The 15,415-nt window shown below is 39.2% G+C and overlaps 1 protein-coding gene across 1 annotated transcript in view; it reads right to left on the bottom strand.

Annotated features, from left to right (window-relative positions):
• The window catches only part of CAPN8 (calpain 8), a 58,401-nt gene extending 44,628 nt beyond the window's left edge, over window positions 1–13,773 (bottom strand). Inside the window, exons 1-5 of the mRNA XM_042475155.1 lie at window positions 13,537–13,773; window positions 4,937–5,006; window positions 1,761–1,879; window positions 561–694; window positions 144–312 (exon numbers count right to left, since the gene is read on the bottom strand). Of these exons, the coding sequence (XP_042331089.1) occupies window positions 144–312; window positions 561–694; window positions 1,761–1,879; window positions 4,937–5,006; window positions 13,537–13,773 (729 nt within the window). The remainder of the gene's footprint in view (window positions 1–143; window positions 313–560; window positions 695–1,760; window positions 1,880–4,936; window positions 5,007–13,536) is intronic.
• Between the last annotated feature and the right edge of the window lie 1,642 nt (window positions 13,774–15,415).

Raw genomic sequence — 15,415 nt, forward strand, 5'->3', positions numbered from 1 at the left:
CTATCCTGCTTCATCTGACCTCAAGTTCAATCATATTCTCAGAAGAAAGTTTCCCATTTATTTCACTGGCAGAAACACCCGGTGCTAATCTGAAATTTATCTATAGCACAAGTCAGAGCTCAGAACGAACACCAGCATCTTACATCAATGGAGCAGCCCAACAAGGAACCGGCTCGCAAGGCCTTCTGTATGATTTGATACAAGTTGGGTGGAGCTTTCCTCAGGTCATAAGATTCAGAGATACCACCAGTAAAATCTTCAAAACCTTCTACAGTAGATCCTCCTGTAAGAGCCTCATAGGAACCATTCAACCTACAGTGAAGGAATAGTAAGAAAAGCAGAAAAGCAAGAAAAGGGCATGAGGCCACTCTCCACATCATTACACTAATAGTAGTGAAATAAAGGCAAATTATATTGGGTGTATTTAGTAGAATTACCTACATAATAGTTCCCCACCCCCAGAGGGTTAGCCAGGCATATTTATATGCAGGCTATACAACTGGTAGGTTGAATGCTGGCAGCTTTTAATAGGCCTTATGTCACAATGAACTATAGCTTACTTAGCATAAGCCTTTTCCAACAGGGCACTCCAGAACTCATTCCCTTCTTCAGAGTGGAGAAACAGGAGCTGTCCATTTTTGGTGGGGAGCCGGTCATCAACAACAACATCTACCCATTCACCATACTGCCAGATCTGATAAAAAGATGGTGGAGGAAAATCAGGGTGAGCAAAAACACTCCAAGAACAAACAGTTCAAGACAGTATCAAATGATAAAATCGCAAAGAATAACCAGCCAATGCAAAAACTATAGGACAATATTCTCCAGCTTCCATATTTTTTTAGGAAGTACAAATTAGGTTGATTCATATTAAAATCCAAACCAAGCAATTTTCACTCCATCTCCAGCAAATATCAGAGGAAGAAAGTTCTTCCACCTTTTATGTAATGTGACACTGGATTTACAATTTTTACTAGACTGCTTATAGTAGATGTGATAATTGTTACCATCATGATAACCTACACATTTCACAGAACTTTATCACACAACCTAGAACAGGTAAGAAAATATTACTTTGCACTTTGAAGAGCCAATACTACAGCAGTCATCAGTGGAATATTCATCTTGACACAGCATGATATAAGACAATGAGATCACAGCATTTCCTATAGGGAAACTAGGAGGATTCTTCCCTTTGGCCTAACTGTGAGGGAAGAATGAGCTGCTTCTGCACAGAAGATTTTCCTTTGTCTAAGCTTTATGGGCATCATATAAAACCTACAACCTTACCTTTGGCATTGTTTTATTAGAGTGGGCAATGCACACATACCTGAGAAGAATTAGGGCTTCTAGAAGGTATTCTTTCGACAGGTATGGGGCCCACCATGGTAGTCAAGACAATAGGCTTTCATTATTATAAAACATGTGCTGCATCCACTGATGACCAATGAATCCATTTTTGTATCAGTATCTTTATCTTGCATTGATCATCCTCAAATTTGTTTCACACAATGGCTCTGATTAAACCTTCAATATCAATAGACTAGACTTCTACAGTCTGGTGTTCTCCAGACAGTTGGGGAGATTATTCCAATCAGCTTGAGCTAATAGGGCCAATTGTGAGGGATAATGGGAGCTGCAATGCAAAACACCTGAAAGGCATCACATTGGGTAAAGGGGGCTACATTTTGTTTGGAGTATCTTTCTCCTTTTATTTGATACTATTACTAAATACATACAAAATGGAGAAGAAAGGGTACCTGGAAATGAAATATCCCAGCATAGTCCTTCTGGAAGCTTTGGTCTTTGGGAACAACTCGGTCTAAAATTTCTTGATCCAAAGTGAGAGATGCAATGGCTGCCAAAAGCCAACAGTCTCCTACAAAGATCAGATTTCAAAAAAGAGCTGAACTTGATGGCATATGTGAACTTACTAACCTCTTGATCTTAAGTAAAACATTATTCTATTCCAGCACTATGTACTCCAGGAATGGCTGATTGGCAAGCAATGGGCCAGATTCTGAATTATCTGGCTCCCAGCAAACGTTGATCAAGCTAAGTGTGTTTTTTCAAAAGATCAGTTTACTTTATAAAGTGAAGAAACAATGGGTCTGTGTGTGTGCACGCACACATACACACACACATTTTTCTGTTATTGCTAACGAATGACTTTCCTGGAGAGGCAAAAGACCAATGCCAGTCTGCCTCTAGAGAAGATTTTGCACATGTGTCTTTGTATCCCCAACTGAACACTTTGTGTACCATCAGAATACATATGCTTCACACCAGGAGAGCCAATACCACTAGGTGATGCCTGTTGTCTTATAGAGTCTGGCAATCTCTGAGCAGTTTAGATTGTTTCCCCCTCCCTCCAAACAATATTATGGCTTGAGTCTACTGTCACTGCAAGTCAGTCATATCTACCCAGGGCATGTGCAGAATGCAGAAGCACAACGTACCACCTTTAAAATACACAGGTTGCTGATCTGCTTATAAGGCTTGAGGAAAGACATGGACAGCACTTTCAGTCAGTAAGGCTTTTACTGGCAGCAAGGCAAAGCATATTGGTTACACATTCCAATTTAATAAAAGCACACACGGTGGCCTTGACTCCTACCCTCGAGTGCAGCTGAGTCAGACAGATAACAGCTGTGCCTAACTCTTTCTTCTGTTTTCTTTCTGCACCTGAAGAAACTTATTACAAGGTCTATTTACCATGACATCTACAGTGGCACCTGAGAATATTTGGTCTATTCTGTTAGCAACCACACAAACCCTGATTTTGAAAAAGGATCATCTGAAATCCTCCACACCACTATTTTCTCCTTCAATCTGTGTCCTTATCCTATCACTTTATAACTGTTCAGTGGTGACTGATATTCCCAGATGACACCTGCTCCAACACATATCTAGTGAGTTTCTTAAAAACTTGGCCATGCTCTTCTCACTTTTGTTATGCCTTAGAGTCAAACCAGACCTGATGTGGGAGATCTACTATCCGACCTAGTACTGGCCATGCTGCCTGTGGATTATGGACACTGCAGTCCAGCATGTGTAGAAAGGACCAGCTTGAAGATTGATCCACTTTATATTTCCAAAGAAACTGAGCCTAGAAAAGTTGCTTTTTAAAGTAACTTCATAGTAATCCTGTTGTCTGGGGATACTAGGAGTTTCAGCCCCCAAAACTAACCTTTTCAAGCTCTGAAAATGAAGCTGCCACTGTAGATGTGTTCACTGCTTTGTTACACTTCAAGGTATTCAATAAGTGTTAACGGCAGAGAAGCACAAAAATGATTTCAAATTTAATTTAAATGGCAAGAGCTGTAAAATAAAATTTAAAAATAAGACCCTATCATTGGCCATTTGAAGACTAATGCGCATGCTCAAATGCAAAGAGTCCCCAAAGATCCTCGTTAAATACATGTTCCTCTGCATGTTTTGCACATGGTAATGTATTTTAGTTGGAAGTGAACTCTGGCTTTTTGGTGTGTGCTTCTTTCTTTTTCTTTTTTCTTTTAAAGGTCATTCACACAGTGTATGTAAAGTATTTTAGGTCTCTTAAATTCTCTTAAGACTGGTTGAGCTGATATTTCATCTGACTTTTGCTATTGACAAAGAAATAAAATTTAATGAAGAGAGACCTTAGAAGTGGACTGTCTCATATTCCTCTAAATTAGATGTAGTATATAAGTTCTGAAAAGAAAACATTTAATAGATGATGAGTATGAGGGCTAGGAATGCTTTTGTTGCAAAGTCTAGTCAGTAGGGCTCGTGCAAAACAAGCAATAAAGTTGGAGTTTCACATACTAGATTTATATTGGTCCTTCAATATTTATTTGTTCAAAACCTCTGGTATGACTTGTTTTCATGCTCCTTTGTACACTTGTTCTCTAATTGGTACTAAATATGGGAAAATTACTGCTTGTACAAACTTGTGAATCCTCCAGCCAACATGGTTGTTGGAGTGGACTTGGGGGGGGTTGTACTCCAAACAGTAATTTTTCTAAGTTCTGGTTTGGAGGATGTTGAAGTTCCTCCCCTCCCTGTTCTATAAACTGTTAGCACACCTCCATCCCCATGTTGTATATGGAGCCCTTCATATTTTCATATCAGGCATATTTTAAGAGGTCACCATGATTTTGAAACACAGAGAAATTTTCTATAGGAAAAGAATGTGGACCCAAAGACATGTGGAGGACCTAGGGAAAAGGTTAAAGAAAAAGATTAAATGCGTGTACTGATCACTCCATCTTCCCCCAGGCTTTCTGCACATCCTCTTGCATCAAGAGACAAAAGAGGTCTCAACCCCCCCCCCACCCATGTTTCCAGTTAATTTCCCTGTCCTTGATGTTGTTCTAAATGCAATCAGTTAAAGCCATCAGTCATTCTGGAATCCCATAGGTGGTTCCAGGTGAAGACCATCAGGTGTTTGTCATACTGCAAGATCCCCAAGAATCCCTAGAGTCTAGAAATCAGGTACAAATATCAGTCCCAGCTCTAGCCCCACATATGTATATAGGGTCTCCTTCACTCACTATGGCATCCTCAGACTTCATCTAAACCACACCCTGCGTTCCATGGTCTCCTCTTCAGGACAGGTAAATATCACTCTGTCTACATTCCTCAACTTCCACTATCCAATTTCTATAGCTCTATTTCAGTCAGCTCTAGATTGTCTGTTTGAACTGTTGTCATGTGTTTCATTGCATTCTTGGTTATTTCAAAACAAAAACCTTCTTTATATGTTAAATCTGGAGTACTCTCACAATTAGGATCAGTATACACAGGTTACCCAGCCTCTCGCAAATGTCCTGTGAGCTAAACAAATTCCCCAAACATTTAAAAGATGCTGACACAGTTGGTGATGATCCCAACTCCCCTCACCTTCTCTGAATAACAATACACATATCCCAAAATGTGGTGTTCCCCTACTCACCCAGTGCCCCTTGACGAATATCTGTACGAGTGGCTCCTCCCACAATGAACTGAGGATTCGGGACTAGCTCCTGAAAATAACAGTTGAATGAAACATTATTATATCATGTATTTCCTTAATCGTACATCTAACATGTACTAACACAGTCATTATCACTGCTGTGAAATCAGGACCAAATATGAACACTTTCGGCAGATTCATAAATTTACTGTTACATTTCAGTTACCTACAGTGTGGAAAGAGAGACTTGTGACTAGAAGTAAGACTAGCTCAATTTATTTCTTTATATTATAATAATAATAATAATAATAATAATAGTAGTAGTAGTAGTAGTAGTATTTATTTATATTCTGCTTTTTCGCAAAGGAATCAAAGTGGGTTACAACAATATAAAATTACATCATCATACAATTTTAAAAATACAATTAAAAAACCCAACCCTCCCCCACTCTTCAGCCCTAAAGGCTCTCAGAGCGGCTTATAGATAGTTATTGTGATGGTTCCCTGCCCTCAGGCTTACAATTGAAAAAGACATGACACAAAAGAGAAGGGAATGGTGGTTGGGAAGGGGATCGAGTCTATTGGTTCTTCTCTCCCTCTGAGGCCTGGACCAGGGCAGATGGACTGGAGGGAGGGCCCTTCTTCTTGCTCTGACTAGCCCTGATAAAGTGAACACCTCAGGTGACAGATTTTGTGTGTATGTGACTTCTAAGCCATCATGGGGTTATGGTGACCCCATGAATTTCACGTAAGGTTTTCTTAGGAAAGGAATACTCAATGCACCTGAATCTGGATACACATTAGGAAACAAATTTCACACTTCACTGCAAGAGGTTCCCTAGTAAAGACTACAGTACAAACAACAGGGGGAGGTTTCTGGGCAAACTTGTTCTAAGGAAGTCAGGATGCAGTCATCTTGTGATAGTAGTTTCTTTTGTCCTGCTTTGAGTCACTGTGATTTGAAAATGTTTAAGTTGTGCTCCAAAGTAAGATGAAACAATTTGTCCCACCCTTTCTGAAAACAATAAAAATGACACACACACACACCCCTGTAGATTTAGCTGTAGTCTACTCTCATACCGATAACAGTCTATACTTGTGTATGTGCCTTCAAGTCACTTGTTGACTTATGGGGACTCGATGAATTTCACAGGGTTTTCTTAGGCAAAGAATTCTCAGAGGCAGTTTTGCCAGTTTCTTCCTCTGAAATATAGCCTATAGCACTGTTAATTCATTGGTGGTTTCCCATCCAAGTACTAACTAGGGCTGACCCTGCTTAGCTTCCCAGATCAGACAGGTTCTGATACCTTTAGGATATTTACAGATTTCGCATCTCACAAAAGCAGAACTCAGAAGTAACTTATTCTAATGGATTACATTGGCAATCACAAGCTAAAATAGTGTTACTTTTTTGTTAATGACCATGGTTGTAATTCACTACTTTTCAAATGAACCTAATGGAGTAGGAGAGGGTGTCTTATTTATTTATATTAAAATAATTTTATCCCACCCTATATCCAAAGATCTCAGAGCAGTGTGACGAACTGACTTACAAACCAGCCAATCAGAAGCCAGAGATCCACTAGCCAATCAGGAGCTGGCTGAGGAGTTTTGAACATTCCACTTGGCAATTGGGTTGTCAGTTAGGGTTTGGAATCCTGAGGGATGAAGCTGGAGTTCAGTGGGGGAGATAGTTAGGATCAGAGACTGAGGGAACCATATTTTGATAGTAGACCAAGGAGGGGTCTGTTAGGTCCAGAGAGGGACAGTATTAGTTCTGGAGAGTCTAGAGAGGGGAGACTCAGTGTAACCAGACTAGAAAGAGGGGTTTGGGTTACATAATTTCTTGAGTGATAGCTTAGCCTATGCGGCTGAGTTATTATTGGAAAGTTAAAACCAGACTTGTATATATGCAACAAAAGAAGACATAGTAACAACTTCATGTGAAAGTTACCATTGCCTATTCTGTGTTAAAATATACTTTTATTCTTGTTTAACTATCCTCTTGGCCTTTGTTTTAACATCCATCCACGTTACTGACTTTTAAAAACCCACAAGGGTGTTGGGTCACAAAGAAGGAAGGAATTGTGAGGTGCTGGGAAAACGTTACACGTATATCCAAAGATCTCAGAGCAGTGTACAAAAGAAATCAATATAAAACAATAAATATTAATTTTTTTAAAGATAAAAACATGTTAAATGGATTATCAATTAAAAAACAGGAAATATAAAACCTGTTTAAAACCATTTTCAATCAATAATGTAATCAGCCTGGATAAAATCTCTGATGCATGAAGGTTTTAATGGAGAGCCAGATTTTGACTTGACACTGAAATTATCCCAGCGTTGACATCAGTTGGACCTCCAAGGGAAGGGAATTCCACAACTGGCGTGCCACTGCAGAGAAGACCTTCTCCCATGTTCTCTCACAATGCATTTCCCCTACAGAGGAGGGCCACTCCAATATCTCAGTTCTCAGACTAATAAAGTTGACCCTCCACATTTGTGGATTTGACTTTTGTAGATTTGGTTATTCACAGATTTCTTTAATATGTTCTCTTTAAGAATCTCTAGGTCCTCCAGCATGACTCTGCTGATGTTGACCATACAGTCACACTGGAGGACCTAGAGATTCCTCAGGTTTCAAGATCTAAAGCCATTTAGTGCTTTAATGTTATCACCAGGACCTTGAATTCAGACTGGAAGTATATTGGTAGCCACCTCAATTCCTTCAGAAATGGTGTTATATAGTGTCTTCATGGAGGTCCAGTGAGTAGTCTAGTTTGTTGTACTGTGCACTAGCTGCAGTTTCTGAGTTACTCTAGGGCAGCCCTATATATTTTAGAGTAATCAGGAAGTTACCATACACAGAATACTGTGGCTAAGTTATCTCTGTCCAGGAAAAGGCATAGCTGGCAGACTAGCCAAAGCTGGCCCTAAGCACTTTGAGTCACTGAATCTATCTGGGCCTCCATTGATAAAGCTGGATCTAGGAGGAAGTACTTCCAAATTATGCATCGGCTCCTTTGGGGAAGGTGCACTCCCATCAAACCCTACCCAATTCTCAAACTCAAAAACCACCAATCCACAGAGCCTCTATCTTATCAAGATTTAGCTTCAGTTTATTGGTTACCATCCATACCATTACAGCATCCAGGCACTGCTCCAACACCTTCACAGCCCCAACCAACTCAGATGACAAGGAGGAATAGAGGTAAGTGTCCTCCTCATACCAATGGCACCCTGTCTCAAACCCTTAATAACTTCTCCTAGCAGCTTCATGTAGATGTTTAACAGCATGGGAGACAAGATGGAACCTGGGAGCACCCTACAACACAATGACCGTGGGGCTGAACAGGAGACCTCCAATGCCAGTCTCTGAAACTGACCTTATAGATAGGACCGGAACCACTGTAGCACAGTTCCAGAGCCAGTCCATTAATCCAATATGATTAATAGTATTGAAATGTGCTGACAGACCAGGAAGATCAACTTGGTAGCACTTCTCCTGTCTTTACCCCAGAGTAGGTCAACAGTCAAAACAACTAAGGCTGTCTCAGTACCATATGCTAATGATAATCAGAAGCTAGACTGAAATGGGTCCAGTTAATCTGTTTCCTCCAAGAATGTCTTAAGATGCCCAGCCACCACACATTCAAACATCTTGCCCAAATAAGAGATATTAGTGACGAGGCAGTAGTTCTCACATACCTCTGGGTCCATGGAGATTCTCTTCCGGAGACATAGTGACATAGTGAGGGGTTTGCCCCCCTTCCTGCCCACCCGATCTTAAGTTGGGAAAGTGTCAAGACTACAAGTGACATAGTGAGGGGTTTGCCACCCTTCCTGCCCAACCAATCTTAAGATGGGCAAGTGTCAAGACTACAAGTGGTAGGACATGATGATTCAAACATGTTGTCTGCATCATTAGGCTGTAACTGAAACTGATCTGAAGAAAATTGACCAGATGGTACACTAGACACTGGTTGAATACAAACTACTTTCTGTTCAAAGTGCCTGGCAAGTTAATCACAGTGGCAATCAAGGGTGGTTCTGATCCTGGCCTCTCTGAGTCTGAGTCCCATTGGCTCTACACAACTTTAAAAAAGCTCTTCTGGGCAATGTTCTGAAGAAAAAATAGAGGAGGCTTAATAAGTTCTTTTCCTGCTCATCATTGCAGCATAGTAAGCAAGCTGAAGAATCCTTCCCAATTTTCAGTCATATTCAACCCATGACCTGCACCACCTGCACTCTAGCCTTGGTGCAGTCTGTTTAATTGCCGATAGATCTTCTGTAAACCAAGATGAATTACAAGCTCTGCAACACTAGACTAGTGCTTAGGAGTGATTGCATGAATGGCCCTCTCTATCTCACCAAAGATTTGGCAGAATTGCGACCTCATCAAACTACAAATCCCAGGATCCCACAGGATAGAGATATGGCAGTTAAAATGGCATCAAACTGCTTTATTTCTGCAGTGTGGATACACCCCAACATAAACTACATGCATGTGTTATTCATTATTGCATGTTTTCTCTCTTAGTCCCACAATTGTCAGAAGCAACATTCTGTGGAAATATGAGAAACGACTTTCTCATGGGCAGCTCCACCTTGACTGTGGAAATCCTTTCTGGGAGACTTTAAGCTGGTGCCTTCGCTGTTGTCTTTCCTCCAGTAAGCAAAGGCTTTTAATTTTTAATTTTTATATATAATATTTAGTACTGCTTTTTTAATTTGTGATTTGATAGTATTATTTAATTTCTATTTTAATACATCTAATTAATTGTGTTTTTACTGGTACTTGGTTTTTTAGTTACCTTGCATCACAGCTTTAAGAGAAAGGATCGGTTCAATCAATCCATGCATTAATAGTTTTGAAAAAATAGTTTTCATACTCCATTTGTTGGGAGCATATTCCATTCTTCCTTCCAGCTGCTGAGAGTGGTATACCTGAAACATTTCCAACTTTATCCCTATGGCTGTTTCCATTGATAATTTAGTTAAAAGATTATTTGCCCTGTCATTCCTCCAGAGAGAATTATGGCTAATAAATTTAATTTCAGTAAAAACATCATGGACAAAAATGCCAAAGCTGCAAAATAGAATCAGCAACAAACAACCTATCTCTCGAAACAGGAAATTATTAAAACCAGTAAAAACACTAAGATCATTGAAAATATCCATTCCAGCTAATTTTTTCTGTGTTTAAAAAAGTGATCAGCACACATATTTAGTTAATAACTTACATTGTAGCTAATGAAATTGTAGAAGAGTGTGGAAGTCCTCAGAATCGTCTTTCTAAAGAGCGAAAGTGGTTTAATAACAATACTGATCAGAATATTGTTTTCTACTTGCTGTTCATTACAATATTCCTTTCTTTACACTGTTGTGCCACATTATCATTTTTTTTCCAAACACCACAAAATAGTAGTGCTGTTATTTTATATTTTGGATTTAACAGTGTTATGGGGTGGAAACTTTAAAAATGGTAAAGGACGTCACTTTCTCAAGACTAAAGAGATACTTATGAGTGCCAAAGTCAGAATCAGCCATATCATGATATTTCAAATTTATATGTACAGCTGAAATGTGAAAACTGAAATATGAAGAAAGCTGACAGGAAGAAAAAAATACAACCCATTCAAAATATGGTGCTGGAGGAAAGTTTTATAGATATTGTACATCATCAAAAAGACAAATAAATGGGCCCTACAGTAAATCTACTTTAAACTCCTAATAGAAAGTAAAATGACTAAAATGAAGCTATCATAGTTTGGGCATACTATTGGGGGGGGGGTGACACCAGAAAAGTCAACAATGATAAGGGCGCCCTGGTGGCGCAGTGGGTAAATGCCAGTACTACAGCCACAACATGAGTTCAATCCTGAGGAGCTCCAAGGTTAACTCAGCCTTCCATCCTTTCGTAGGTCACTAAAATGAATACTGGGGGGTGGTAGGTCTAGAGTTTGATTTTATTTATTTTTTAACTCCACTGTAATCTGATGTATTTTATTGTTGTAACCCGCCTGGATTCTTTGTGACTGGGTGGGCTAAAAATAAATCATTATTATTATTATTATTATTATTATTATTATTACCCAGCTTGCTGGGGAAATTGATTTACATGTTGTAAACCACTTAGAGACTGCTTAGTACAATATGAAGCAGTATAGCATTGTAAATGCTATTGCTATAATAATGACAGACAAAGCTAATGGCAATAGGAAAATATTAAAATTGCCTTACAGATAAATTAATTCAATAAAGGAACCAATGGTCCAAAGTTTGATACATCTGAGCAGTGCAGCTAATAACAGGGTCTCTCATTCATAGGGTTACCATCAGTCAAAGCTGACATGATGGCACCTAATGACAACATCTGCTTCAAAATGTAATAGGCCTGATGCATCTGAGAGCATTCCTGTTCATTCTGCTAAGAAAGAGCCCTGGATTCCTGCTAAGAAGAAAGCCTGGATGTCTGCCCCATCTCTTCTGGCAGAATTGCATAATACTATTTCTCTCCATTAGAGAAATGAGAACTTTCCTTCAATCACTACTACAGTATTCATTATCCTGTTTTCTGAAAGAAATTAATTCAAAGCAGTATACAGTACAACATTAAAAACAAAATTGCAATTCTGTTCTTTGTGAAAACATCTCATTAAATTTTTAAGTACTCACTATTTCAGAGTGTTAGATCTCAAACACTGAAAACCAGCAAACCAAAAACCAAGTACTAAAGGCCTGCTGAAATATGCATCCAATCTACACACATTCTCCATGGACCAAAATATAAAATCTTTATATATATATATATATATATATATATATATATATAGTAGCTCCTGCTACTGGTCTGAGCATATTGCTTACTGCTCTAAATGGTAAAAGTGAAGGCTCTGCGTACTGTGGGAAACATAATGAAACCTTGGTGGCATTTTTTCCAGGCATGAAGTCAAAATTACTTGCCTAGGAGTTACCCAAAAATCAGATCTCCTCTCCCCAAATAAATCACACTGTCAGATCCTGAGATGAGTCAGCAACGCAGGGGGTTAGCAGCTGGTTGCCTCTAGCATGTAGGCAAGGGATGGAACAAATCATCAGCCAGCCAGGAGCCTGGGGCCTTGCAAATGTGCACTGAACAATGAAGAATAGACCAAGATGCTTGCATCCGACAAAGCCTTGTCAAAATATCACCATCACTTCATATTATTCATGTGTTTGAGCCTAACACACCCTGTCCCAGGGGGATCGTGTTGTTGTAGAAAGGAGTAATACATTTTTTAAAATATATTTGTATTGAATTTATCTTTAAAAAAAACTAATAAAACAACAAAGTTCCAACAGACACATCAATTAACATCTGTCTACAGATCTCCTAATTCCATTATTAGTGACATGATGTGTAATATCATATCATAATGTCTATTATTGGTGTATAAAATCATATAATGTTCCCAAATAAGCATACCTTCCTTCATACCACAACATTTAATTGGCTTCTAATTCCATCTGTCTGAGTTGTTCATAATACTTTTTGTACTGTCTGTATTCCCAGACTCTGTATAATACATGTTTAATGTAAAATAAAGTGAATCTATGTAATCATGTATATGCCCACTTACTATAAAGAGGTTTTCTTAAAGTAAGAAAGATGGTACAGCAAGCAGCATCTACTTTGAGACATCCAAACCAGCTGAGGTATTAATGCCAGCTCACTATGTTTGCCACAGTATTCATCTCTAAGTCATCTGCTACTCTCTGGGTGGTCATCTGGAGGTCCGTGGGCTAGCCCTAGCTGTTTAAATGTATCAAAATATATATGCAGATATACATAGAGATAGGAAATATGCATCTGAGTTCATATTTTTAGAGAAAAGCACCCATTAATATACATATATCAAGAGCAAATATTCATTGCTTTAATGAACAACATACAGTGATTTATGTATTTAAATGCATTTTCCCAGATTTTTTTAAAATTGCAAATGAATGCCAAAAGAGAACAGAATGGAATTATGCATAAAAACAAACAAAAATTATATGGACCCAGAATAGACAGATTCGCCTATCACTACTTTGAAAGCGTCAATATGCCTTTGAAAAGATTACAGCTTCTAAAGTAAGCTCTTCAAAGTGCAAGCCCATTAAAACCTCAGAAATTGGAAAGGCACAGAAGGAAATCCTACAAGAATATATTTCCAGACATTCTTAACTCAAAATGTCACCAGATGTCCCTTATTCTACTGTCACAATCCATGGAACATAAATACATGCACTTTATTTTCACATTTCCATGTAATATAATATATGTCCCTTAATTCAGAGACTGACCCTCCAAAAAATGTCCCTAATTTTAGATACATTGATTGGTAACCTGAACAATTCCTGAGGAACAAAACCTCTAGAAAGAAGCATCTGCATTTTTGTTTCTCATTAACCCTTCAAGATCAAGGCGAAGGCCATTGTAGGGACATTATACCTTTTCCTAAGTTTAAAAAAAGCTCTATTACAATCATTGTGAGTTTGGAGACAACCCTTTGGATGAACAGAATGCTCTCCAAACCCAGAAGATTATTAAAAGAATACAACGTTCTTACCGCTGGTCGTTTCCAGATAATGCCACGCGTTTTGGGAGAATAAGGACCCAAATCTCTATAGCCAAGAGCAGATGGACAAGCAGGGAATTCTTCATCTTTGAATAGGTTACCAGACTGTAGGCACTGCCTTCTTAGCTCCTCAAAATCCTGTTTTAAGTATTTTATTGCCTTTTCATTGGAGCCCAAGCCTTCCAATACTTCCTTTTCCTTGGCCAATTTAATTGCTGCGCTGGTCATTATGCTGAGCTACCTATAACACACTCAAACAGAACAAATCTTAAAATTTAAATGCAAGTGGAATCAGTGTAGTGACCAGAGGAGAGTGGAGCAAGCAAACATTTTACACAGCTTGGCACAGTGGCACCTGTACAGTGGGAGGAAACACGCAAAGGTAAATATGTACACAACTCAGATGGAAAAGGTAAGGGTGAGAGAAGGAAATAGGAGTGAAAGAACTGCCCAGTGACCGTATCATTCTTTCTGTTCTCTGTTATTTGTCGGAGAAGGAAATGCTAATTTTCCAAGGAGCCACTAAATGTCTGTCTGCCTGCCTATGACAAATGAAGTGCTGAAAAAGGGCTAACAAGGCAAGAACTTAAGAACTTAGGAAGAGCCTTGTTAAAACAGACGAAAGGCCTATCTAATCAAGTTTCTATTCCAAGAGTAGCCAATCTCTTACCAGCTGACATGAATGAAACTACACCCTTCCTTTCCAGGTTTCAAATAACTGATAACACAGAAATGGTGCCTCTAATACTTAAAGTGATATAAAGCCATCTTGACTAGTAGTCACTGAGGGCTCTGACCTCCATTGATTTATCTAGTCTCATTAAATCTGACCAAGTTGGTCATTATTGTATGAGATGTCCCTTATTTAAGGGCCTGAAAGTTTGTCCTGTAACAGGAAGCCACATTAGCATAGCTAACATACCCCACATTATATTTGGGGTCTCTGTATTTTCATATCTGGAGCCAGACATGTTCTTAAACAATCACAATAACCTTTGGAACACCAGGTGAATTTCCCACGGGAAGGACACAAGACCCAAAGGCATGTGAAGGACCCAGGTAATATCAAGATAAAGGCTAAATGGGTTTACTGATCACTTTGTCCTCTCCCTTCAGCTTTTCTCATATTTTCTTACGCTACAAACAAAAGGTGAAGACAGAAAGCCAACACTTCCTACCTATCCCTGCCATGTTCCCAGCCAACTTCCCTATCCATCTACCCTGCAATTGTCCTAAATCCAACTGTTGTTTTTGTTGCCCCGAAGTTAAAACCATCAGCCGTTCTAGAATCTCATTGTCAGTTCCTGGGAAGTGCATCAGATCTTGCTACATTGCAAGATAGCATCTAACACCCCTTGGGACTAGGATCTCAGATATAAATATTAGTCCCAAGCCTAGATTCCTGGCACACAGCCAGCATCCATCTCTTGCATACCACTGGCCCCAATCTATGCTCCATGCACACAAAAGTGTGCTCTGGCAACACTTAAAATGCAAAGCAGGAATTAGAGAGACATGGCCTCTTGTGACAAGTATGGCCAAAGATGCTGTTATCCAGCTTTAATTCCGATTTAAAAGTCCCGTGTGATCATCTCCTCAGTGCATGACTCTGGGATGGGGGGGGGGGGAGTTTCTCTCTGTCTAGTTTCTCCACATCACACGATGCATAATCTTATCGACCTTTATCACGTCACACCTTATTTGCCTTGTTTCTGAGCTAAACAGACCCAGGTGTTGTAATACTGTATTTCCAGACAGGGAGCTGCTTTAGTCTCTTGGTCATCTTAATTAGTCTTTTCTGAACAGTTAATTAGGGCCTGCATATCATTATGCTCCTATTCCTGACCAGTGGTTGATTAGGAAGTGCAGA

Source organism: Sceloporus undulatus, chromosome 1 (genome assembly GCF_019175285.1).
Source record: "Sceloporus undulatus isolate JIND9_A2432 ecotype Alabama chromosome 1, SceUnd_v1.1, whole genome shotgun sequence".
Taxonomy (NCBI): domain Eukaryota; kingdom Metazoa; phylum Chordata; class Lepidosauria; order Squamata; family Phrynosomatidae; genus Sceloporus; species Sceloporus undulatus.